Source organism: Ranitomeya imitator, chromosome 1, assembly GCF_032444005.1.
Source record: "Ranitomeya imitator isolate aRanImi1 chromosome 1, aRanImi1.pri, whole genome shotgun sequence".
Taxonomy (NCBI): Eukaryota; Metazoa; Chordata; class Amphibia; order Anura; family Dendrobatidae; genus Ranitomeya; species Ranitomeya imitator.
The window spans coordinates 974,696,126-974,723,475 of record NC_091282.1 but is presented as its reverse complement, the minus strand read 5'-3'; the positions used below and the strand labels follow the sequence as shown (position 1 = coordinate 974,723,475).

Genomic DNA, 27,350 nt, shown 5'->3' with positions numbered 1-27,350 from the left:
AAATAGCTGCTGCCAGACATGTCGGGATGGGGCTTACCTCAGGAAGGACAAAGTGATCAGCAATCCCAGATCGGACACGTCGGTTACTTAATTCCCCGGATAGTCATCCATCCGGAGTTCCAATACTCATTACACTGTTGGCCGAATCTATCAATGTCAGCGGGTACGGCCGTCACTGGTTTCATGTGTTTGGGGGGCTTCATGGCCGATGGTTACAACCTCAAGGAAGTATGGTACCCATAAATCTCTACGGGGGGCTTTGCCTCCTGTCTTTATACAGAGGTTTGCCTTCATTGTTTGCTCTATCGGATGCCATATTACACAGTTATGTTATTCCATAGGGACCCAGGTCTTATAGTAGTGACTAATCCTCCAATGTGAAGGCTGTAAGCTGCAGGGACTTTCTTGGTCTTTCTTAAACATGAGCCCTTTCCTTAAAGTTGGGTTCTCTGTCGTTTTTTGCCAAAAGTAAAAAAAATATATATCTACTTATATGAGGAATTTAAGATCTTTAACATGGTATGTGGAGAAAACGTAGTCAGCCTGGAGCGGAGGGTGTCAGCATTCATAAAAGGTGGGAGGGGTGAACAAGCCCTGTGTGTTCACAGCCAGACAATGGATGCACGACGTCCTGGAAAATGTCACTTGGCTATAAAGAGAAGGATTCTACAAGTGAAATGTCATTATCAGATATGTTCCTCTTGTGGCCAAGAATGCCATTTCCTTTAAAGGGGTTTTTCTAAGTTTAGACATTTACAGCATATTCAGAGGATACAGCCCAAACGGGCTCATAGATGTGGGTCTCGGCTCTTCTGTAGCTCCCTGTGAAGTACATTGTTTGACCATCACGTATCTGAAGCTACTTCTGCCTGGAGATAGATGCGAGTCCCAGCGACCCCCATCTATCAGACTTTTATACCATGTTGTGTGTCCCAGCTGGGAATAGCCTGTTTCCGTACACTGGCTTTGTGATGTGCGAGAGGTTGGCAATGTCTGCCGTGAATGGTTTGTAACCTCCAACAGAAGCTTGTGGTTTTGTGATAGTGGCGAGGGGTTGTGTGTGCAGGTGTCATATGTAGGTTATGTTCCCCAAGGAAATGACCGAGAGCAAGAGTCAGTACAATGATGCAATATCACCTGCTGGGAAAACAGGCTCGGGTGTATGGGGCTTGTACATTCTCCCACGTCCGACATTATCGACAGAAATAGTTACTGTATGTATTAGGGCTTGTTCACATGTATTGTGTCTACACTCAATTTTTTGTCATACAGAAAAAAAGCAGCAATTTATAGTAACAGCAAAATGAATGACCTTTCTAAATTTCCCTACCCTACAGTTGTGGCCAAAAGTATTGACACCCCTGCAATTCTGTCAGATAATACTCAGTTTCTTCCTGAAAATGATTGCAAACACAAATTATTTGGTATTATCTTCATTTAATTTGTCTTAAATGAAAAAACACAAAAGAGAATGAAGCAAAAAGCAAAACATTGATCATTCACACAAAACTCCAAAAATTGGCCAGACAAAAGTAATGGCACCCTCAGCCTAATACTTAATTGCACAACCTTTAGCCAAAATAACTGCGAACAACCGCTTCCGGTAACCATCAATGAGTTTCTTACAATGCTCTGCTGGAATTTTAGATCATTCTTCTTTGGCAAACTGCTCCAGGTCCCTGATATTTGAAGGGTGCCTTCTCCAAACTGCCATTGTTAGATCTCTCCACAGGTGTTCTATGGGATTCAGGTCTGGACTCATTGCTGGCCACCTTAGAAGTCTCCAGTGCTTTCTCTCAAACCATTTTCTAGTGCTTTTTGAAGTGTGTTTTGGGTCATTGTCCTGCTGGAAGACCCATGACCTTTGAGGGAGACCCAGCTTTCTCACACTGGGCCCTACATTATGCTGCAAAATTTGTTGGTAGTCTTCAGACTTCATAATGCCATGCACACGGTCAAGCAGTCCAGTGCCAGAGGCAGCAAAGCAACCCCAAAACATCAGGAAACCTCCGCCATGTTTGACTGTAGGGACCGTGTTCTTTTCTTTGAATGCCTCTTTTTTTCTCTCCTGTAAACTCTATGTTGATGCCTTTGCCCCAAAAGCTCTACTTTTGTCTCATCTGACCAGAGAACATTCTTCCAAAATGTTTTAGGCTTTTTCAGGTAAGTTTTGGCAAACTCCAGCCTGGCTTTTTTATGTCTTGGGGTAATAAGTGGGGTCTTCCTGGGTCTCCTACCATACAGTCCCTTTTCATTCAGATGCCGACGGATAGTACGGGTTGACACTGTTGTACCCTCGGACTGCAGGGCAGCTTGAACTTGTTTGGATGTTAGTTGAGGTTCTTTATCCAACATCCGCACAATCTTGCATTGAAATCTCTTGTCAATTCTTCTTTTCCATCCACATCTATGGAGGTTAGCCACAGTGCCATGGGCTTTAAACTTCTTGATGACACTGCGCACAGTAGACACAGGAGCATTCAGGTCTTTGGAGATGGACTTGTAGCCTTGAGATTGCTCATGCTTCCTCACAATTTGGTTTCTCAAGTCCTCAGACAGTTCTTTGAGCATGGAGAAAAGAAAGAAGACCAATGTGGTACACACAAGGACACAGGACAGAGGCTGAGTCAACTTTAATCCATGTCAACTGGCTGCAAGTGTGATTTAGTTATTACCAACACCTGTTAGGTGCCACAGGTAAGTTACAGGTGCTGTTAATTACACAAATTAGAGAAGCATTACATGATTTTTCGAACAGTGCCAATACTTTTGTCCACCTTTTTTATGTTTGGTGTGGAATTATATCCAATTTGGCTTTAGAACAATTCTTCTTGTGTTTTTTCATTTAAGACAAATTAAACGAAGATACAGTAATACCAAAGAATTTGTGTTTGCAATCATTTTCAGGAAGAAACTGAGTATTATCTGACAGAATTGCAGGGGTGTCAATACTTTTGGCCACAACTGTATGTGTGTGTTTTTTGTTTGTTTTTTTTAAACTGTCGTACATTTTTTTGGGGGGAGGGTGGCCTTTGCTGGCTTTAACCTGTGTTTTTGATGCAGAAGAAAATTAATCAAAAATGCTACGTGTGAACATACCCTTATTAACCTTGCCAATAGGGTGGATGTCACGTGGAGGAAATGGGCAAGTGATAATCACCTGAGTAAGCCTGAGCCCCCAAAAATGTCTACATGCGATCGAGGCAGTACATATTTTTTTTTTTATACTATTGTATTAGAGCGGTCCTAACCACAAGTCTTGTGTGCTGCCAATGTAATTTCTGCCTGATGCAGTCCCGGTAGTAGGGTGGATTATTTGTCGTAGTTTCGCAGGCCAGATACTGCCACTTCTCGCTGCTTTATGTACAGTGTATGTTGGCAGCAGATATTAAAGTAACAGGCAACCAATAGCCATGTTTGGTGGAGGGGAAATGCTCTGTATCGGGTCCTATCTTGGCACCTCTGGGGGCCATTGAGTTGGTGCATTTTGGAACAGGTCAACTTCAGCCCCCCCCCCCCCGTCCCCCTAAACAGTAGTACATTGTAGAAGTACCCCAAGGTTTTGCAGCAGTTGTCTATATTAAAGTCAGTCCCTAATTTGTCACCCAGCCTAACCCATATACTCAAGTCAAATACCACTTCCATACGGAGTAACACTTGGCACAATAGGGCAATGAACCCAGGAGGAGACTGTTCAGTATGCCAAGAGCATTGACTCTGATACTTGGGTGCACACAATACAACAAATATTTTATAACCCCCCCCCCCCCCCCCTACCAATACAAAGGTATATAAGCTAAGTGAGCAAGCATGCTCTTTTATCTGTCCTAGACATATTAAGTGTAACCTGTCATGTGAAGCTGGCATCTGATCTGCAGTAGGAGCTGTCAGATTGATAGACATGTTTGTGGGAAAAGTTTCAGTCAAACTTGCATGTTATTCATTGAAATCCCTGGTGTTTGTAATAATTGGAGTCCAGTGGGCGGTCCTACTCAGTGATTGGCAGTCTTACCTCATTAACTTTATGGAAGTTAAGCTTTATTCAGATGGACTTATTACTCTGCCTGGGATGGTGTCGACCTTATTCCTATGAGGCTGTCATGTTCAGGTTAGGAGACCTGCGGCCAATCTATGCATCCGTACAGGGGCCGTGTTCCACAGACGTCTGAATGAGGCTCAACTTGTATTTTATTTGTTGAAATCTCTGATGTTTGAGTCCAGTGGGCGGTCCTATTGAGTGATTGACAGCTCTCTCTGCATGCACAGTCATACAGGGAAGACTGTCAATCACTGAAGAGGAAGAGGGCCGCCCACTGGACTCGTATACATACATGTTAAGCCACATTCAGACGTCCGGTTCTCACACAGCAGTGGGGTGGACTCTGTACTAACCAAGTTCCTAACGTGAACTTGACAGCCCTATATATTCCTACACCGACATCTGAATGAGGCGTTATGCTAAATCTTTTCCAACAAACATATACATCATTCTGCTCCGCTTCTCCTCTATACCGTGTTGTCCACAGATCAGACTGCATGTACAATGTGACAGGTACCATTTTAAATGTAAAGGAGTCTAAAAAAACATACGGTACATACATACATACATACATACATACTATCTTAAAAGTGAGTACACCCTTCACATTTTTTTAAATATTTTCTTATATCTTTTCATGGGACAGAACTGAAGAGCTGACACTTTGATACAATGTAAAGTAGTCCGTGCCCGGCTTGTATAACAGTGTAAATTTGGTGTTATCGCGCTGACACTCTGATACTGGTCACTGGAAGTTCAACATGGCTCCTCATGGCAAAGAACTCCCCGAGGATCTGAAATAATGAATTGTTGCTCTACATAAAGATGGCCGAGGCTATAATATGATTGCCAATACCCTGGAACTGAGCTGCAGCACGGTGGCCAAGGCCATACAGCGGTTTAACAAGAAAGGTTCCACTCAGAACTGGCCTCGCCACGGTCAGACCAAAGAAGTTGAGTGTACATGCTCCGCGTTATATCCAGAGGTTGTCTTTTCAAAATAGATGTACGAGTGCTGCCAGCATTGCTGCAGAGGTTAAAGGGTGGGGGGGGTCCGCCTGTCAGTGCTCAGACCATATGCCGCACATTGCATCAAATTGGTCTGCATGGCTGTCGTCCCAGAAGAAGGCCTCTTCTAAAGAAGATGCACAAGAAAGCCCGCAATCAGTTTGCTGAAGACAAGCAGACAAAGGACATGGATTACTGGAGCCATGTCTTGTGCTCTGGATGAGACCAAGAAAAACTTACTTGGTTCAGATGGTGTGTGGTGGCGACCGGTTGAGGGGTACAAAGATAAGTGTGTCTTACCTACAGTCAAGCATGGTGGTGGGAATGTCATGGTTTGGGGCTGCGTGAGTGCTGCAGGCTGTGGTGCAGTTCATTAAGGGAACCATGAATTCCAACATGTACTGTGACACACTGTAGCAGAGCATGATCCTCTCCCCTCAGAAACTGTGCCGCAGGCAGTATTCCAACATAACCCCAAATACACCTCCAAGATGACCAGTGCCTTGCTAAAGTAACTGAGAGTAAAGGTGCTGAACTGGCCAAGCATGTCTCCAGACTTAAACCCTATTGAGCATCTGTGGGGCATCCTCAAACGGAAGGTGAAGGAGTGCAAGGTCTCTAACATCCGCCAGCTCCATCATGGAGGAGGATTCCAGTGGAAACCTGTGAAGCTCTATTCGCCTCCATGCCCAAGGGAGTTAAGGCAGTGCTAGAAAATAATGGTGGTCACACACAATATTGACACTTTGGGCACAATTTGGCCATTTGCACTTGGAGGTGTACTCACTTTTGTTGCCAGCGGTTTAGACATTAATGGCTTTATGTTGTTACTTAGAGGGCACACCAGATTTACACTGTTATACAGGCTGTACACTGATTACATTGTTTCAAAGTGTCATATCTTCAGTGCTGTCCCATGAAAAGATATAATAATGTGAGGGGTGTACTATATGACAGACTCCTGATTAAAACCATATAATTTAAAGGGTAGCAGGAGGACAATGTTACATAAGGTTTCATGTGATGGACAAAGGCTCTCCTAGAGTGCTGAAAAGTGACCTCCAACGCTCTCCATGAAACACCGGAGCTACCGACAGGCAAAAGGATGAAGGTAGCAGCAGGTGAGTATGAGACACCGGGCAGGGGTATTGCATTTAAAGCACCACTCCAGTGGTGCAATAAAAAAAACCAACATCAGTGGTGCTTTACGATCAAGAGCAGAGTATAGACCTGTAGAGCCAGATCTGTATTGGTCCCCAATATACCGTATTGTAGGTCTCCAGTAAGTAAAGGCAGTGGTATAGTTTGTGAACACCTATATACAAAATCCATATAATTAGGTTCTAATACATGTAAATTCCGAGAACATCAATATCAAAAAATGCAAGCCAATAAAATCCATGAAATCTTTATTATTAATGTAGAAAATTAAACACCCATTGATTACATAGACAAAGAATGGAATACACAGGCAATGAAAAACCGGGGAATATCACTATTGATATTGGTGTTCTCTGGTGGTATAGTTTGCGTAGAGACCAGATCGATCTCAATTAAAGAAGCTGCAAGCCAGGTATAGACCCGGACCCAGACCCTAAGCCTGGGATCTCACATTCTCATGCCACGCTCCTGATAAAGTACAGTAATTGTAGTATTACTTGCAGATGTTTGTTCTTGTCCTTCATTAGAATATCATCAAAAAGTTACTTTTTTTCAGTTCTTCAATTTAAAAAGTGAAACTCATATATAGAATCGTTCCAAACAGAGTGATCTATTTCTGTGAATGTTGATGATTATGGCTTACAGTCAATGAAAACCCAAAAGTCATTATCTCAGTAAATTAGAATAATTAACAAAAACACCTGCAAAGGCTTCCTCAGTGTTTAAAAAGGTCCCTTAGTCTGTTTCAGTAGGCTCCACAATCATGGGAAAGACTGCTGACTTTACAGGTGTCCAGAAGGCAGTCATTGACACACTCCACAGGGAGGGTAAGCCACGAAAGGTCATTTCTAAAAGAAGATGGCTGTTCAGAGCGCTGTATCCAAGCATATTACTGGAAAGTTGAGTGGAAGGAAAAAGGGTGGTAGAAAAAGGTGCACAAGCAACCGGGATAAACACAGCCTTGAAAGGATTAAGAAAAGGCCATTCAAAAATTTTGGGGAGATTCACAAGGAGTGGACTGCTGCTGGAGTTATTGCTTCAAGAGTCACCACACACAGAGGTATCCAGGACATGGGCTACAAGTGACACATTCCTTGTGTCAAGCCTCTCATGACCAATAGACAATGCCAGAAGCGTCTTACCTGGGCCAAGGAGAAAGAGAACTGGACTGTTGCTCAGTGGTCCAAGGTGTTATTTTCAGATGAAAGTAAATTTTGCATTTCATTTGGAAATCAAGGTCCCAGAGTCTGGAGGAAGAGAGGAGAGGCACAAAATCCAAGCTGCTTGAGGTCTAGTGTGAAGTTTCTACAATCAGTGATGGTTTGGGGAGCCATGTCATCTGCTGGTGTAGGTCCACTGTGTTTTATCAAGACCAAAGTCAGTGCAGTCATCTACCAGGAAATTTTATAGCACTTCATGCTTCCCTCTGCCGGCAAGCTTTCTGGAGATGGAAATTACATTCTCCAGCAGGACTTGGCACCTGTCCACACTGCCAAAAGTACCAATACCTGGTGTAAAAACAACAGAATCACTGTGCTCGATTGGCCAGCAAACTTGCCTGACCTCAATCCCATGAAGAATCTATGGGGTATTGTCAAGAGGAAGATGAGAGACACCAGACCCAAGAATACAGATGAGCTGAAGGCTGCTAACAAAGCAACCTGGGCTTCCATAACACCTCAGCAGTGCCACCGGCTGATCGCCTCCATGCCACGCCGCATTGATGCCCCATCCAAGTATTGAATGCATTTACTGAACATACATTTCAGGAGGCCAACATTTCAGATTTTAAAATCATTTTTCGAGCTGGTGTTATAAAGTATTCTAATTTGCTGAGATAATGACGTTTGGGTTTTCATTGGCTGTAAGCCATAATCATCAACATTAACAGAAATAAACACTGGAAATACATGACTCTGTGTGTGATGACTCTATATAATATGAGTTTCACTTTTTGTATTGAAGAACTGAAATAAATGAGCTTTTTGATGATATTCTAATTTAGTGAGAAGCACCTGTACCTGTGGGCCCATCACGTAGACTTTTCTAGGCACATTGTCTTCCTGCCTTCTGGCAGTTGCCTAGTCTCGATATAGATAAGCAGTATACATACTTATGCTCTGAATTTGGCACCTTACCGTCTTCAATCTTCAGGTCAGGAGAGTTTTTGACAGATTCTGGCAGATGCCTATCCAATGACTTGGTGACAGATGTGTAGGGCATTAGCTGCCCCAGTGTCTGTGTAAGCTGCAGTGGATTACATCTTCTAAATGACCTGAAGTGGATCAAAGCCTGTGAATTAGAGCACTGTAGAAGTGCAAGCTGTGGCTCAGCCTCTGGTTACAACTTTTCATCAGAGGCACGTCTTTATAAGACCATAAGGATTTTTGGTAATAGAAGTTAGTGGCAATATGGGCATACATGTTGGTAATAATATTTCAACTATGAACAGCAACATATTTTGCTTTAGTTCATTTAATTTTAACAAAACATTCCTACGCTACGGTTTTTAGAAATGAACTGCGTTGCTGGACAACTTTAAAAGGAATCTGTTGCAAGATCAGAATTTTGCCACCTAATCTGAGAACAGCGTAATGTAGGGGCAGAGACCCTGATTCCAGCAATGTATCACTTACTGGGCTGGTTGTTTTTATCAGCAGGAAATTCTAACTAGAAGACTAGTAAGGCTCCTGTCACCTAGTCCTCTATTTCTGACCTCTGTATAAACCTGTCCCCACCACTGATTGGCTTCTTTCTGCTTATGCACAGTGAACACAGAAAGCTGCCAAGCAGTGGTTTAGGTAGGTTTATATAGAGCTCAGCATTCAGAGAACTGCTAGCTCTGCAGCAGATAAAATTGTGATTTTTATCAAAATGTCAGAAAGCCGCCAGTAAGTGAAACATTGCTGGAATTAGGGTCTCTGCCCCTATATCATGCAGCTCTTATACTGAGCAGCAAAAACCTGGTGACAAATTCAATAAAAAAAAAAAAAAAAAAAGCTGGAAAGTTTGAAGATGTACATTTTGTTCACTTATCTGCAACATGGACACCTTATCCTACTATTTATTTTATTTATTTATTTTTTTAATTGCTGTGGAAAATCATTTAAAGTGTTAGCTCCTGCTCCCAGGTGCATTTTTCCATGTTTTTTTCTTTGCATGTCTTCACCAAAATATGTAATCTGCTCTGATTATGTGTTTGTTGTACTTTCCCTCTTTTTCATCTTTTAGGTGCAAATGTATTTTTAGTGCTGAAACATTGCAATTCTAGGCATAAAGATACAATTGCATTTTTCAGGCTTCCATAGAACCCTGTAAGGAAAAATGCACAGTTCAGCATCTTTAACCCCACAGTGGACATGAGATGTCATGAATTCACATGTCTAGAACTGTTAAATGCAGAAAAAAGTGCACCCTTTACACTCCGTGGATTGAAATTAAAGGTTTATATAAATATTCCATACATGCATATGTCCTGTAGGAAAACAAGAATACTATAGGCGGTACTTTGTACTGTAGTAGTCAGGGTTATAAAGTTATACCAACTTTTCTTTTTTTTTCGCCCCTCAGCGTCTTCTGCATGTGCTGCAGTCGGACAGACATCCGATCGTGGACAACCCAGTTCAGCGGTATCAGCTACTAACTCAACGGCAACATATCCGCCTTCTGCAAACCAGTCAGCGGGATCTGCGGCTCCGCCACATACAGCTCAGCCCACAGTACAGCAAGGTGACCGTCCTACCAAGAACACACAGAAAAGGGTTTGGTGTTAGGAGTTTCCATCAACTTGTATCATTTTGAATTGATCTATGGAAGATTCCGGGGTCGTGCGCTACTGGATCACCCCTGCTTAATCAATTCAGGATGCTCACCTCTCGCTGCACAGCCGTTCCAGTGATGCCAGCGGGTGACACCAAATTGTTGTCACCTTCCCCACTACAACCAATCAGCAGCTCCTGTTTGGCGGATGTCAGGTCTGGTCTGATGAAGTAGTAAAACCTGCATCCAATTAGTGCCCATTAAGTACCTGTAGCGGGCACTTGACGACAATTTCACGTCACCCGCTGGGAATTGCGGGGTCTTGAATTGATTAATGGAGCAGGCAGCATTGTTCACTTTCTGGCTGTACGGGGCATATAAATTAGATATCTATCCTTGTAGGTATGTTTCCTTGGTATTTACACATACCGATCACTTTATACCATTTACGTTCTTGGGATCATTAAAGTGATTCTCTTGGCAAAAGTTGAGAATACATTTGCTTCCAGAATAGGCCCTTGCCTATATGTCTCCTTCGGCAGCCTCCCTGCATGTTCAGGTCCTGCTCGAGATTCTCGTGTATAGGAGATGACAGCTTTCACTGCCGTGGCTGGCTGCCATGATCGGTGGGCACTAGGTAAGGCTTTACCACCAGCTGCCTCTGCTTCATGCAGTTGCTTTGCATTTGTTCAAGTTATCACTTTAAGAATAAGTTAATGCGATTGAAATGACTGTATTATTTTTTTTCAATGGTTGTTAGAACCGTTTGCTAAGTCTTTAAAGTGCGCCATAATTCTCTTTTTTTTCGGACATGCACTCTCTCACTTTTTCTTTGCACGTCCTGAATAAAATGAATATTTGGTTTTAATTGGACTGAAAGTGGCATGGGAATGAAATAGCAGGCATGATAGACATGGTACTGTCAGCAGTTTGATCTTAGTGGCTGCTGATGTTTTGATACATCACAGTTTATGTAAAAGAACATTCCATTATATAGCGTATCATGAACTACTTTGTTTCAGTTCCCCTCCATTTTTAAATCCACCTCTTCTTGTTTGGTGATTAGAAAGATTCCCATTTGAGGTATGTCCCTACCTCCGCCATTTATGTCTAAGATGGGAATACCTGTCTGTCTTCGGCGGGATTATGCCTTGTGTTAGGTGGGTTGCATGAATCCTATAGAGGTGAATGGGAATTATGGAAGCATTGTAACGCTGTCCGCTTATGTTTCTCTTAAATATCGATAAGTATTTCCTTCTCAGCCATAAATGGCGAAACGAGTAGACCCTGTAACATCGAGGCTGAACTCTGCCCCAATAAATAGTTCAGGTCTCCAGGATTAGGCAGAAAGTCTCTCTTCTAGAAATAGCAGTCGCTAGACAAAGGAGAAAGAGCGGACCTTTCCTTCTACTCCTGGTATAATGATACTGCCTCGTACGCTTTCCAATAATGGCGCTCCTGCTGGGGAAGCTTTATACCTGCCATGGCAGAGCCTCAGGGACGTGGCGGCATGGTTTTCAGTGCTATGATGAAGAGCTGACGTTCTGTGAGTCTTCTGTCCTGTACACGGTCTGCTGTGATTTCCTGTCTGATTTCTCTTGTACTTTCTATAATTTGCAGGCATGCAGTATGCTGGATATGTCAATAATCAAGCTAACTTTGCACCAACTCCCTTGTCATCCAGCTCAGATGATGAGGAAGAGGAGGAGGATGATGAGGAAGCAGGTCTGCTTCAGCTTTTTTACAATCCTAATCATTAACATGATCTCTTCTGTGATATGGCTGTGTCTGACATACTGCAAATTTTTCATGGCTGAACCTGAATGCAATCTGTGAAGCACATGTTTATTTTCCATCAGTTTCTCTATTCTGCTTCTTTTTGGCATGATGGTGGAAGGAGGCCAACCATACTTTCAGTTTCTGCCCACCATTAAAATATTTACTTCCTCTGATGACCACCAAACTAAAATGGATTCCCCTCCCCCACCACCATGAAGAAAAATGAAATTGACTTATCTTCAAAACCCAACCTGTATATAATTTTATATATATAGATATAATATTTGAGCGATATATATCTCTATCTATCTATCTATCTATCTATCTATCTATCTATCTATCTATCTATCTATAAAATATCAGTTGTGTGTGAAAAAGTGTTTGCCCCTTCCTGATTTCCTATTCTTTTGCAGGATTGTCACACTTAAATGTTTCAGATCACCAAGCAAATTTAAATATTAGACAAAGATAACACAAGTAAATGCAAAATGTAGTTTTTAAATGAAGGTGTTTATTATAAAGGGAAAAACCTACAGGGCCCCATATGAAAAAGTGATTGCTCTCCCTCCTCTTTAATCTATGCTTTAATTGTGGATTATCACATCTTGGGGAAGCTCAGTTCAAATTCCCTAGCCACACCCCTGGAGGCCTGATTACTGCCATATCTGTTCTCATTCAAGAAATCACTTAAATAGGACCTGTCTGACAAAGTAAAGCAGACCAAAATTTCTTCAAAAGGTAAACATCATGCCACGATCCAAAGAAATTCTGGAACAAATGAGAAACAAAATAATTGAAATCCATCAACCTGGAAAAGGTTATAAAACCATTTCTAAAGCTTTGGGACTCCAGCGAGCCACAGTGAGAGCCATTATCCACAAACAGCGAAAACATGGAATAGTGGTGAATCTTCCCAAGAGTAGCCGGCCAACCAAAATTACCTCAAGAGCGCAGCGACGACACCTCCAAGATGTCCCAAAAGACCCATAATAACATCAAAAGAACTTAACTGAGGCAAGTGAGGCCTGCAAGTCAGTGTTCATAACTCCACCATAAGAAAGTGACTGAGCAAAAATGGAATGCATGGAAGAGTTCCAAGACGAAAACCACTGCTGAGTAATAAGAACATCAATGCTCATCTCCGTTTTGCCAGAAAACATCTTGATGATCCCCCAACACAAAAGTTGAACTTTGTGGAAGGTGTATGTCCCATTACATCTGGCATATAAATAACAAATCATTTCAGAAAAGGAACATAACACCAACAGTAAAATATGGTGGTGGTAGTGTGATGCTCTAGGGCTGTTTTGCTGCTTCAAAACCTGGAAGACTTGCTGATGGAGAATGTCCGGCCATCTGTTCGTAACCATAAGCTGAAGCTCACATGAGTTATGCAACAGGACAATGACCCAAAACACACCAGCAAGTCCACCTCTGAGTTGCTTAAGAAAAACAAAATTAGGACTTTGGAGTGGCCTAATCAAAGTCCTGACTTTAATCTGATTTAGATGCTGTGACATGTCCTTAGAAAGGCAATTCATGATGGAAGCCCTCCTAAATTACAACAATTCTGCAAAATTTACTTGGTCAAAATTCCTCCAGAGCATTGTAAAAGACTCATTGCCAGTTATCGCAAACTCTTGATTACTAGTGATGAGCGAGTGTACTCGTTGCTCGGGTTTTCCCTAGCACGTTCTGGTGACCTCAGAGTATTTTTTAGTGTTCGGAGATTTAGTTTTCATCACGGCAACTGAATGATTTACAGCTATTAGCCTGGCTGAGTACATGTGGGGGTTGCCTGGTTGCTAGGTAATCCCCACATGTAATCAAGCTGGCTAATAGCTGTAAATCATGCTGCTGAGGTGAGGAAAACTTAAAGGGAACCGGTCGCCCCCAAAATCGAAGATGAGTTAAGGCCTCCGGCATCGGGGGCTTATCTACAGCATTCTGTAATGCTGTAGATAAGCCCCCGATGTATCCTGAAAGATGAGAAAAAGAGGTTATATTATACTCACCCAGGAGCGGTCTGGTCCGCTCCTGGTCCGATAGGCATCGCGGTCCGGTCCGGGGCCTCCCATCTTCTTATGATGACGTCCTCTTCTTGTCTTCACGCTCCGGCGCAGGCGTACTTTGTCTGCCCTGTTGAGAGCAGAACAAAGTACCGGGCCTCTCTGACCTTTCCCGGCGCCTGCGCACTGCAGTACTTTGGTGGCCCAACCAGTTATTATGTCAATCACTTTTTCACTTTGGATTTCTTTTTCCCTTAATAAGACCTTCATTTAAAAACTGCTTTTTGTGTTTTACTTGTGTTCTCTTTGTCTAATATTTTAATGTGTTTGTGTATCTGAAACATTCAAGTGTGGCAAACATGCAAAATAATAGGAAATGGAGAAGGGGCAAATACTTTTTCACACCACCGTGTGCACTCATTCACCTTTGCCTATCTCTCCCAACTGTGCCAGAAGAAAGACACTGCCTAACCACTATTATCTTCTTATCTGCCAAAGAACAATAGGGTCAAGCCTCAACTCTAAAGGTACCGTCACACTAGACGATATCGCTAGCAATCCGTGACGTTGCAGCGTCCTCGCTAGCGATATAGTTCAGTTTGACAGGCAGCAGCGATCATGCCCCTGCTGTGATGTCGCTGGTCGGGGTAGAAAGTCCAGAACTTTATTTGGTCGCTGGACTCCCCATAGACATCGCTGAATCGGCGTGTGTGACACCGATTCAGCGATGTCTTCACTGGTAACCAGGGTAAACATCGGGTAACTAAGCGCAGGGCCGCGCTTAGTAACCCGATGTTTACCCTGGTTACCATCCTAAAAGTAAAAAAAAAAAAACACTACATACTTACCTACAGCCGTCTGTCTTCCAGCGCTGTGCTCTGCACTCCTCCTGTACTGGCTGTGAGCGTCGGTCAGCCGGAAAGCAGAGCGGTGACGTCACCGCTCTGCTTTCCGGCCGCTGTGCTCACACAGACAGTACAGGAGGAGTGCAGAGCACAACGCTGGAGGACAGACGGCTGTAGGTAAGTATGTAGTGTTTGTTTTTTTTTACTTTTAGGATGGTAACCAGGGTAAACATTGGGTTACTAAGCGCGGCCCTGCGCTTAGTTACCCGATGTTTACCCTGGTTACCGGCATCGTTGGTCGCTGGAGAGCGGTCTGTGTGACAGCTCTCCAGCGACCAAACAGCGACGCTGCAGCGATCCGGATCGTTGTCGGTATCGCTGCAGCGTCGCTAAGTGTGACGGTACCTTAAAGGCCCCGTCACACATAGCGAGATCGCTGCTGAGTCACAAGTTTTGTGACGCAACAGCGATCTCAGTAGCGATCTCGCTATGTGTGACACGTAGCAGCGATCAGGCCCCTGCTGTGAGATCGCTGCTCGTGTCGGAATGGCCTGGGCCATTTTTTGATCGTTGAGGTCCCTCTGACATCGCTGAATCGGCGTGTGTGACGCCGATTCAGCGATGTCTTTGCTGGTAACCAGGGTAAACATCGGGTTACTAAGCGCAGGGCCGCGCTTAGTAACCCGATGTTTACCCTGGTTACCATCGTTAAAGTAAAAAAAACAAACGCTACATACTTACCTACCGCTGTCTGTCCCCGGCGCTCTGCTTCTCTGGTCTGGCTGTGAGCGGCGGGCAGCCGGAAAGCAGAGCGGTGACGTCACTGCTCTGCTTTCCGGCCGCTGTGCTCACAGCCAGACCAGAGAAGCCCAGCGCCGGGGACAAACAGCGACGCTGCAGCGATCCGGATCGTTGTCGGTATCGCTGCAGCGTCGCTAAAGTGTGACGGTACCTTAAGGGTACCGTCACATAGTGGCATTTTGATCGCTACGACGGCACGATTCGTGACATTCCAGCGATATAGTTACGATCTCGCAGTGTCTGACACGCTCCTGCGATCAGGGACCCCGCTGAGAATCGTACGTCGTAGCAGATCGTTTGAAACTTTCTTTCGTCGTCTAGTGTCCCGCTGTGGCGGCATGATCGCATGGTGTAACAAAGGTGTGTACGATATTGTATACGATGTGCGCATAGTAACCAACAGCTTCTACATCGCAAATACGTCGTGAAGTTATCGCTCCAGCGTCGTGCATTGCGAAGTGTGACCGCAGTCTACATTTCAAAAACCTGACCTGCACATCCAAACATAGACTGAGTGTGAACAGGTGCTGAACCCAGAGTCGCCAACTCGTATATAGTTAAATAAATAGGGCAGCACACTGCAGCGCCAAAACATGTAAACTTGAAAAAACGAAATTTGAACTGCATTACTGCACTAGAAATATGAAAAATGAGAGCTTTTAGCGCACAAAAATGGCCAATTTTATGTGTACCTCGTAGCCACGTTAAGGCATCTCTCTTATACGAGGTCCTAAGTTTGACCTACCTCACTGAGAATAAACGTCTCCATCTGAATGGGTACATGTAAAAACCTCTTCTTGGACTCAAATTCTCTCTCTATGTGGAGGGGTATTGGACCTACTATAATTAAAACACCTGAAGCTAGGAGGCGGGGAGTGCACGATCAGAAGGCTAGAGAATACATTTCAAAAACCTGACCTGCACATCCAAACATAGACTGAGTGTGAACAGGTGCTGAACCCAGAGTCGCCAACTCGTATATAGTTAAATAAATAGTACAGCACACTGCAGCGCCAAAACATGTAAACTTGAAAAAACGAAATTTGAACTGCATTACTGCACTAGAAATATGAAAAGTGAGAGCTTTTAGCACACAAAAATGGCCAATTTTATGTGTACCTCGTAGCCACGTTAAGGCATCTCTCTTATACGAGGTCCTAAGTTTGACCTACCTCACTGAGAATAAACGTCTCCATCTGAATGGGTACATGCAAAAACCTCTTCTTGGACTCAAATTCTCTCTCTATGTGGAGGGGTATTGGACCTACTATAATTAAAACACCTGAAGCTAGGAGGCGGGGAGTGCACGATCAGAAGGCTAGAGAATACATTTCAAAAACCTGACCTGCACATCCAAACATAGACTGAGTGTGAACAGGTGCTGAACCCAGAGTCGCCAACTCGTATATAGTTAAATAAATAGGGCAGCACACTGCAGCGCCAAAACATGTAAACTTGAAAAAACGAAATTTGAACTGCATTACTGCACTAGAAATATGAAAAATGAGAGCTTTTAGCGCACAAAAATGGCCAATTTTATGTGTACCTCGTAGCCACGTTAAGGCATCTCTCTTATACGAGGTCCTAAGTTTGACCTACCTCACTGAGAATAAACGTCTCCATCTGAATGGGTACATGCAAAAACCTCTTCTTGGACTCAAATTCTCTCTCTATGTGGAGGGGTATTGGACCTACTATAATTAAAACACCTGAAGCTAGGAGGCGGGGAGTGCACGATCAGAAGGCTAGAGAATACATTTCAAAAATCTGACCTGCACATCCAAACATAGACTGAGTGTGAACAGGTGCTGAACCCAGAGTCGCCAACTCGTATATAGTTAAATAAATAGGGCAGCACACTGCAGCGCCAAAACATGTAAACTTGAAAAAACGAAATTTGAACTGCATTACTGCACTAGAAATATGAAAAATGAGAGCTTTTAGCGCACAAAAATGGCCAATTTTATGTGTACCTCGTAGCCACGTTAAGGCATCTCTCTTATACGAGGTCCTAAGTTTGACCTACCTCACTGAGAATAAACGTCTCCATCTGAATGGGTACATGCAAAAACCTCTTCTTGGACTCAAATTCTCTCTCTATGTGGAGGGGTATTGGACCTACTATAATTAAAACACCTGAAGCTAGGAGGCGGGGAGTGCACGATCAGAAGGCTAGAGAATACATTTCAAAAACCTGACCTGCACATCCAAACATAGACTGAGTGTGAACAGGTGCTGAACCCAGAGTCGCCAACTCGTATATAGTTAAATAAATAGGGCAGCACACTGCAGCGCCAAAACATGTAAACTTGAAAAAACGAAATTTGAACTGCATTACTGCACTAGAAATATGAAAAATGAGAGCTTTTAGCGCACAAAAATGGCCAATTTTATGTGTACCTCGTAGCCACGTTAAGGCATCTCTCTTATACGAGGTCCTAAGTTTGACCTACCTCACTGAGAATAAACGTCTCCATCTGAATGGGTACATGCAAAAACCTCTTCTTGGACTCAAATTCTCTCTCTATGTGGAGGGGTATTGGACCTACTATAATTAAAACACCTGAAGCTAGGAGGCGGGGAGTGCACGATCAGAAGGCTAGAGAATACATTTCAAAAACCTGACCTGCACATCCAGCTCTCATTTTTCATATTTCTAGTGCAGTAATGCAGTTCAAATTTCGTTTTTTCAAGTTTACATGTTTTGGCGCTGCAGTGTGCTGCCCTATTTATTTAACTTGACCGCAGTCTACGACGCTGGAGCGATATTGGAGCGATGCTGGAGCGTCACGGATCGTGCCGTCATAGCGACCAAAGTGCCACTGTGAGACGGTACCTTTATGGCCCAACCCTTATCTCCTGGACATCATGTTTCAGGTTGGGAGGCCCCCATACACATAAGGTACCTTCACACTGAGCAACTTTAGAACGATAGCGATCCGTGACGTTGCAGCGTCCTGGATAGCGATATCGTTGTGTTTGACACGCAGCAGCGATCAGGATCCTGCTGTGACATCGCTGGTCGGAGCTAGAAGGCCAGAATTTTATTTCGTAGCTGGATCACCCGCTGACATCGCTGAATCGGCGTGTGTGACGCCGATCCAGCGATGTCTTCACTTGTAACCAGGGTAAACATCGGGTTACTAAGCGCGGGGCCGCGCTTAGTAACCCGATATTTACCCTGGTTACCATTGTAAATGTAAAAAAAAAAAACACTACATACTTACATTCCGGTGTCTGTTGCGTCCCCCGGCGTCAGCTTCCCTGCACTGTGTCAGCGCCGGCCGGCCGTAAAGCAGAGCACAGCGGTGACGTCACCGCTCTGCTTTACGGCCGGCGCTTACAGTGTGCAGGGAAGCTGACGCCGGGGGACGCGACAGACACCGGAATGTAAGTATGTAGTGCTTTTTTTTTTTTTTTTTACATTTACAGTGGTAACCAGGGTAAACATCGGGTTACTAAGCGCGGCCCTGTGCTTAGTAACCCGATGTTTACCCTGGTTACCCGGGGACTTCGGCATCATTGGTCGCTGGAGAGCTGTCTGTGTGACAGCTCTCCAGCGACCACACAACGACTAAACAGCGACGCTGCAGCGATCGGGTCGTTGTCTATATCGCTGCAGCGTCGCTGAGTGTGACTGTACCTTTAGTCCAACCTCATACAGGGATTAGTGGTGTTTCAGGGGAATCCTGATGAACACAGGTGCCAGGAACAAGTGGCTGGATACCACTCAATAGCAACAGCAAAAAGGAAAGGAAAAAGGTCCAGCACCAGGCATCTCTTCATAAAATCTTCAGTACTTTATTCTCATGTCAAGACAAAAACATCATGTTGGGACACAGCCCTTAAACGCCTGACGCGTTTCGAACAAAGTTCTTAGTCATAGGCATATGAACAATACATAAAAACATCTTTATATACCCATTTTATTATTCCCATTTTGTGGCGATAATCTGAGTAGGCTTCGTGATTTCTGGTCGGCTGTCTCACATTTGATTTTGTAATGAATGTAAACCAATCGTGTCAAGCAACAGGTGTACATGGTTTTACTTAATGGAATGGGTATATAAAGATGTTTTTATGTATTGTTCATATGCCTATGACTAAGAACTTTGTTGGAAACGCGTCAGGCGTTTAGGGGCTGCATTTTTCCTTTTTGCTGTACCCATACACATTAGACTGTTCTGGTTCACCAACTTTAGTCTGTGTTAGGGGGGGACCTAAGGATCTTTATAAATCATGGTTATCTCTAAATGTATATATACAATAAACCTATCCGTAATGCTCTGTTTACCAGGGTGTGTACCTCTTATCTTCAAGAAGTATTTTTATCCTCTTAATATATTGGAGTCATCTTATTATATAGCACTGTGTATTTACAATTGCTCATTTTGCTTTTCTATCCAGTTAATTCTTCTTATTTCTCTGCTCTGTCGAAACAAAAAAATATGATGGCTCATAGAACGTGACAATAGAAAACTTAAAAAAGGTCTGTTGTGAAGGCCAGAACTATCTGACGCTAGAGGTTAACGTGGTATGAACAGAATCTGACAAATCAGTCTGCTCTCCAGCTCGCCTAGACATCTCCACGCAATGAAACATCCCTGCCGAAATCTCATTTTGTTATGGCAGGGCAATTCCATTTTTTATGACAGCTTGGTGGAGTAAAGGACCCTTGAGCTCTCTGCTTTTTTTCATGGGATTGCCAGTCACCCAATTTTGCTGGAGTCTTTAACCGCATTGGAGCCTAGGAGAGACTTTTGTAATTGTAGGCATGGCGCCCTCAATGAACATATGTGGGCATCCCCTTGAAATGACGCTTTGATCCAGAACATTGGCTTGAGCTTTTTTCAGCGTTTCCTGTTTTCCTTCCTTTTTCTCACGGGTGTGTGCTGGGGACTTTTATGAGAAGTGGACAGTAATTGGTATAGAGGAAATCGTAATCCTGTCAAAATCTATAAAATCATAGTCTTATTCATACATAAGAGCAATCCTTTTATATAATATTTCCTCATTTCTAGCATCACATTTTCAGTATTATGGATAAGATGGCATATTACTGTAAGCCTACAGACTTTGTATGTGTGGATTTTGTTTTTCTTTTATATCGGTGTCTGGTAGATGCATCAGATATTGGCAAACTGTCTGTCTCTACTAAAACGCAAATTAAACAATTTATACTTTCATAAACCGGACTTGGCTCCTATAAAAATCATGACTGTAGTGTAGATTTTACTTATTTTGCTGCACATAATCTAAAAAAAAAAGTTTTATTGGATCTGTAAATGATGCGACTGCGATGCACTCCTGGCACGGCCAAGACCTCATTGTACCATTCTGCCCCGTCAATTTCAGTCTTCTGGATTGCCCCTTATATTGATTGTTGGCGTCCCCTTTGGAGCGCTGCTTGACTTGAATCCTCAGATCTGCAGTAATGCTGCTGGAAGTGCGTGCATGCACAGTGTCGGTGTGTAGGTGGGTTCTAATCCCCCTCTCCTGTCTGTAGCGGCTGCCCCCTGCTATAGGCTTAGACAGTAGCAAATGACAAGAAAGAGGGACGAACATGCTCTCTGACACTGTCCGTGTGTGCAGCGCTGAGGATTCCATTTGAGTGATCGCGGTCAATGAACATTAAGGCAGGTGTGGAGGATTGTAATGAACAGTGTACTGAGATCTTGACCACCTCTGGGGTCCACCAAGGACCTCTCATTTACATAGAAAATAAAATAAAATAAAAAAAGTATGTAAAATAAATAATGTGAACTACATGAGTGACGTTTCTAGGGCCTAAGACCCCTATATGAATGTATAAATGGTTTATTTGCCATTGGGGGAGACCGTTTCTGCCCCAGCTGTTCTAATGGGAATCATTGTGAGTTTTATAATGGGGTATAGAGAGAATCTAGCAAGTCACTGTAAGAAGATCTTGTGTATCGTCCACACATTGTCCGTTCTACAGTGCGTTCATGAGAATTGTGAAGCACCATCATTCACCAGAAGCTTTCACACTTGTTGGTTCCTTTGACATTCCTTTTAAAGGCATCTCCTACCGGGGTGATCCCACTAGTCCGCTCTCTAAGCGCCCTATTGTCCCTGCGCTTTTTTGTAACCCTGACGGTTTATGCACTTTTTAATAAACCGCCTGTTTGTTTTGAAGCAACGAACGAAGTCCCTTGTGTGAACCAGCGTCTACTGCAGAGCCGATCCCTCACACCTGACATGCCACCTCACAGACCGGTGCCGCTCCTCTGTGCTTGCCACTATGTGCATTGCCATTTCACACTCCATCCAATGAGAAGAAGCTGGCAGGACAGAACGTGAGGACATGCCACCTCCCGGATGCTGGTGCCCCATGACCAGCGCTGGACATAGGAGCAGGTATGGAGGTGTGGCACCGGTCAGGGAGGTGATTATGAGTTTTTTGGGCCCAATGAGAATAACTTTTAGAGTAGGAGAAAGCACCCTGCAAAGGTGCAGGGAATATATAATGTAAGTTCCTGTACGTCATTGAGGCAATGTTCTGGATCCCCGTCTGTATTTTTATAGGAGTGAAGTAGCACTTGCCGCCAGGTATAGCCCCATAAATGATGTGGGAGTGACCCCTGTGGGAGTGACCCCTGTGGGAGTGACCCCTGTGGGAGCTTCTCCTGTGCAGCTGAATGTCCGATCTCTGGAGAAGTGATAATGAGTTCACTTTTCTTAGTGACGTTGATAATCGCATGATTGGGCTTCATGGCTGCTCTATCACGACACAACCTGCTGTTATAACATTGGATGTCTCGTAATATCATTGTATGTTTGATAAGTAGATTAATGAATGTAAATGGTATCTCCGGCCCTAACAAAGTGGCATTTACAGGTAATTGTTGTGTGTTTTCAGGCATCGATGAAAGTTCCTCCACCACCAGCAGCGCATCGTCTGAGCCCAGAAATTACGATGTGTTGGAAGGAGGCGGATACACAGGTGCATATCGCTCCAAATGTCGCTGATCAGTGTTTCACATGGATTTCGGGGACCTCTCCATCTGTTTCTGATATTAACCACTTCTCTATTTTTGCACATTTCTAGAGACGCCTGCTGCCGCAAACATCCAGGCTCCCGTTAATGCAGCTTCTCATGTATCTACTAGGCTATCCAAACCATTTGGTCATGGGTACCCAACTCTCCAGCCTGGATATCAAAATGCAGCAAGTCCCCACAGCTCTCAGCCAAGCACTCCTGTGCATCAGCCAAATTACTCACAGTATGCTCCTGTAAGAACATGTTCTGTATAAACGGCCTGTCTATATCCTGATCAAGTGTCAGTGTCCATTGTCCCTCTGCCTTTTATCGAGTATTGCCCTTTAAAGTGGCTTTTACCCAAGTGTCCCTGTTATTTCATCGTCCGGGGCATATGGTTTTGTTTCTTCACTATAGCTTATGCAGATAATCCAAGCTAAACGATCAATCTTGTTAGGTAGGGGGCAGGAATGGCTTAGTATCTATTAACATCACAACGTGTAGAATTGTATTTAGGTAAGTTATTGCATCATACAGTCAGCCAAATCATTGATCAGATCATTCGCTTCTTTACGTCGTTCATAACAAGCCATGTTTCTCATTTGTTTTGGATCTGTTACCAAATTTGACACGATAAACTGCATACATTAATAAATAAATCTTAGGCCTAATGGAATTACGGCTTACGGCACATTGGTGCATAGGGTAGAGCAACGTGGGCCTGCGATGCTACTGCACAGGCGTGAGATTACGTTGCGCTGTGTGGGTGTCATCCACATCCGTCAGAGATGGAGGTTAGGAAAAGAAAGGAGGCGCAGACACTGCAGCGATGACGCCCATCGGACCCTGCTCATTTATATACAGCACAGGAGAAATTCAAATGGTATTTTTGGAGGTGTACAGGGGGAGTCGTTAGATGTTTGTGGACTGCAGTAAAGGAATAGATAAAGGTGCTGGTATTTGTTTAGATACTCAAAAACTGGTGACAGGTTCCCTTTAACGGCAGCTTCCCTCCTTCTTGTTTTCCATCTGTCTCCGTCATTCTCTGGCTCTCTGAAGCCACAGCTGCCAATCAAAGAGGAGGAGAAGGTGGAGATGAAGGGACAACAAGCGGGTGGGAACTGGCAATTCAATAATTGGCTCCGCCATGATGCACAGAGTGCCTTTACTTGGTTTGAACAGTCATCATTCTGGGCTGTCAGTCCCTTTTTAAAATCATTTCTTCTCGGCAGCATGTTATACTGCATAAACAGAATGTGCCGCCGAGAACAATGGCAGCCTGTGCACATGGACCGTTCTATAATTTGATCAACGAACCTGAGCTGCATGGATCTCGGCTTGCCTGCAAGGTTACTGCCTGGCACGTCTTTGAAACTCTGGGGCGTTTCAGGGAAAATGTAGTTTATAATGTAGGCCGCAGACTATAGGGAGACCTGACTAGTCCAGTGCTGTCCCCGGCTGGCTTCTCCCCGCCGCTCTTCCGTTGATTGACAGGTCTCTACAATGGCTGTACACAGGAAGAGACCTGTCAGACTGTCTCCCTATAGTCCCCGTCTGCCTTTACAAGCTATGGTTTCTCTGAAATGCCCCAGGGTCAGACATACCTGTCTCCAGTGGCACCGCCGAGCTCCGATTCTACCTGCTGCATGAATCTGACCGATTCCTGCGTTCTGTGCCCATCAGAAGCACTGTCAGCCAGTCTAAACAGGCCACCATTTGTGTATAATTGTAATCTGCTGGGAGATACTACTGAATGTGCTTTTATTTTCCCTTTTCCCATGTGAATTAGCAGTACGGTGGCATGAATCAATTACCTGCCTCACTAGCGGGATTAAGCCTGCAACAACCCCAGCAGCCCGAGAGCCTTCGACCTGTGAACCTAATTCAGGATCGGAATGTCCTTCCTGCATCATCTCTGCCACCTCCAGCCCCAAATCTCAATGCAGACCTGAAGAAACTAAACTGCAACCCAGAGTAAGCCTGCTCTTTTCTATAGTGCTATGGTTCCATCTGTCCTGTCGTTACCCGGGACTCCCCAAGCTCTGGCCCCAGGGACTCTTGGAAATAGCTTCCCTCTAATTGCCTGCATGTTTTACTAGTAGGTGTATGTACTCGTAATGTGCGTGCACCTCACTTATACTACCTGTTCAGCTGACTCCAATCCTCTTGGTCTTGCATAACTAGACGGCTTTATCGGTCAGTGGATGCAGAAAGCTCCGTAATATCTCCAGTCGATCTGTCGTAGCAAACATATGGGTTGGCTTTTCGCTTTCCTTAAAGAGTGATTCCCATTCTGTACATTTTTGGCATATCCACTGGATAAATTGTGTAACATAACAGGGGGTGACAGCTGATTTAGGAGATTGTCATTTGCACAATACAATGACCTGCGCCAAATGTTTGTGTGTGAACACTTTTAAAACACATGGGACATGGTGGTAAGGAGTCATAAAATGTGTTAAATTAGTTTAGATTTTAAATTATTAAATTCTTAATTACATTTTTTTTCCATTTTTCTTTGTAAAACATTATTATACGGGGATGTCTGTCTTGGTGTGACATAAGGAAGTAATATATTTTAAAAAATATCCTGACCGCTGTGTTTAAAATAATTAATTCAGACTATGACCCTTTATCATTTCCTCCACAGCTACTTGGAGATGCCCACTAGGGGTGTTCCTAGGGTCAGAAAAGGTCTGGGGCCCAGGCCCCCGGGGTATATGGTTTGCAGACCACTACCTCCAGCCAAACAAAAAAATGTAACACCAGAGATGGCACAGTGATAATTCCGATCATAATGTAGTAGATGTCATCTGCAGTCCTATGTAACACCACTGTTAAAAGTGATTATATTCATCAACGATGTGAATACTTTTCTGCCCAATGATGACAAAAGTATACTCAGAGTGATGCCTTTATTGGCTAACCAGAAATAATTTTCTGGTTAGCCAATAAAGGTATCACTCTGAGAATACTTTTGTCATCATTGGGCAGAAAAGTATTCACATCGATTTTTCTGGCTAACACGGTGCCACAATACAATTTGTTGTTGTATATGATTATACTCCTCAACGGAACCAAAGCAAAGTGCAAAGCTATATTCAACATTGTTGCAAAAAAGTGCAACCTCTTTAATGGCAGACACAACAAAGAGGTTATCAGAACAAAGAAAAGATGCACAAGGAACCACATGTAACTGACATACAGTACAGACCAAAAGTTTGGACACACCACCTCATTTAAAGATTTTTCTGTATTTTCATGACTATGAAAATTGTACATTCACACTGAAGGCATCAAAACTATGAATTAACACATGTGGAATTATATACTTAACTGAAAAGTGTGAAACAACTGAAAACATGTCTTATATTCTAGGTTCTTCAAAGTAGCCACCTTTTGCTTTGATGACTGCTTTGCACACTCTTGGCATTCTGTTGATGATCTTCAAGAGGTAGTCACCGGGAATGGTCTTCACTTCCCAGGTGTGCCCTGTCAGGTTTAATAAGTTGGATTTCTTGCCTCATAAATGGGGTTGGGACCATCAGTTGTGTTGTGCAGAAGTCTGGTGCATACACAGCTGATAGTCCTACTGAAGACTGTTAGAATTTGTATTATGGCAAGAAAAAAGCAGCTAAGTAAAGAAAAACAAGTTGCCATCATTACTTTAAGAAATAAAGGTCAGTCAGTCCGAAAAATTGGGCAAACTTTGAAAGTGTCCCCAAGTGCAGTGGCAAAAACCATCAAGCGCTACAAAGAAACTGGCTCACATGAGGACCGCCCCTGGAAAGGAAGACCAAGAGTCACCTCTGCTTCTGAGGATAAGTTTATCCAAGTCACGAGCCTTATAAATCGCAGGTTAACAGCAGCTCAGATTAGAGACCAGGTCAATGCCACACAGAGTTCTAGCAGCAGACACACCTCTACAACAACTGTTAAGAGGAGACTTTGTGCAGCAGGCCTTCATGGTAAAATAGCTGCTAGCAAACCACTGCTAAAGACAGGCAACAAGCAGAAGAGACTTGTTTGGGCTAAAGAACACAAGGAATGGACATTAGACCAGAGAAATCTGTGCTTTGGTCTGATGAGTCCAAATTTGAGAACTTTGGTTCCAACCACCGTGTCTTTGTGAGACGCAGAAAAGGTGAACGGATGGACTCTACATGCCTGGTTCCCAACGTGAAGGAGGAGGAGGAGGTGTGATGGTGTGGGGGTGCTTTGCTGGTGACACTGTTGGGGATTTATTCAAAGTTGAAGGCATACTGAACCAGCATGGCTACCACAGCATCTTGCAGCGGCATGCTATTCCATCCGGTTTGCGTTTAGTTGGACCATCATTTATTTATCAACAGAACAATGACCCCAAACACACCTCCAGGCTGTGTAAGGGCTATTTGACCAAGAAGGAGAGTGATGGGCTGCTACACCAGATGACCTGGCCTCCACAGTCACCAGACCTGAACCCAATCGAGATGGTATGGGGTGAGCTGGACCGCAGAGTGAAGGAAAAAGGGCCAACAAGTGCTGAGCATCTTTAGGAACTCCTTCAAGATTGTTGGAAGACCATTCCTGGTGACTACCTCAAGAGAATGCCAAGAGTGTGCAAAGCCGTCATCAAAGCAAAAGGTGGCTACTTTGAAGAACCTAGAATATCTTATATATAATTGCCTAGAATACTACTTCCTGCAATTTGTGCCAACTTCCGTGGCTTTGTCCGGAGCTAATGTCCGGAGCTAATGTCCGGAGATAAGTGACGTCAACAGTGTCCAGTGTCTGATTGGTTGCCGCCTGCTGCGAGCGACCAATCAGAAACGTGCCGTACTGTGACACACTCCGCCCGCCATTTTGGTGTGATTTTTGAATTTTTACCTCACAGCAAATTTCTACTGCGTGGAGGCGGGCCCAGTGACGTTGCTCTTCAAGCTCCTGCCGAATTTCAAGTATATATG

At 43.8% G+C, this 27,350-nt stretch overlaps 1 protein-coding gene across 3 annotated transcripts in view; it reads left to right on the top strand.

Moving 5' to 3' along the window:
- SEC24B (SEC24 homolog B, COPII coat complex component) overlaps positions 1-27,350 on the top strand; it is a 98,241-nt gene that overhangs the window by 7,947 nt on the left and 62,944 nt on the right. The window contains exons 3-7 of one of the 3 annotated variants that reach the window (XM_069743862.1): positions 9,779-9,937; positions 11,588-11,692; positions 22,282-22,365; positions 22,471-22,655; positions 24,191-24,375. In XM_069743862.1, coding sequence (XP_069599963.1) covers positions 9,779-9,937; positions 11,588-11,692; positions 22,282-22,365; positions 22,471-22,655; positions 24,191-24,375 — 718 coding nt within the window. The remainder of the gene's footprint in view (positions 1-9,778; positions 9,938-11,587; positions 11,693-22,281; positions 22,366-22,470; positions 22,656-24,190; positions 24,376-27,350) is intronic. The other 2 variants (XM_069743863.1, XM_069743864.1) reach the window with 2 other exon arrangements.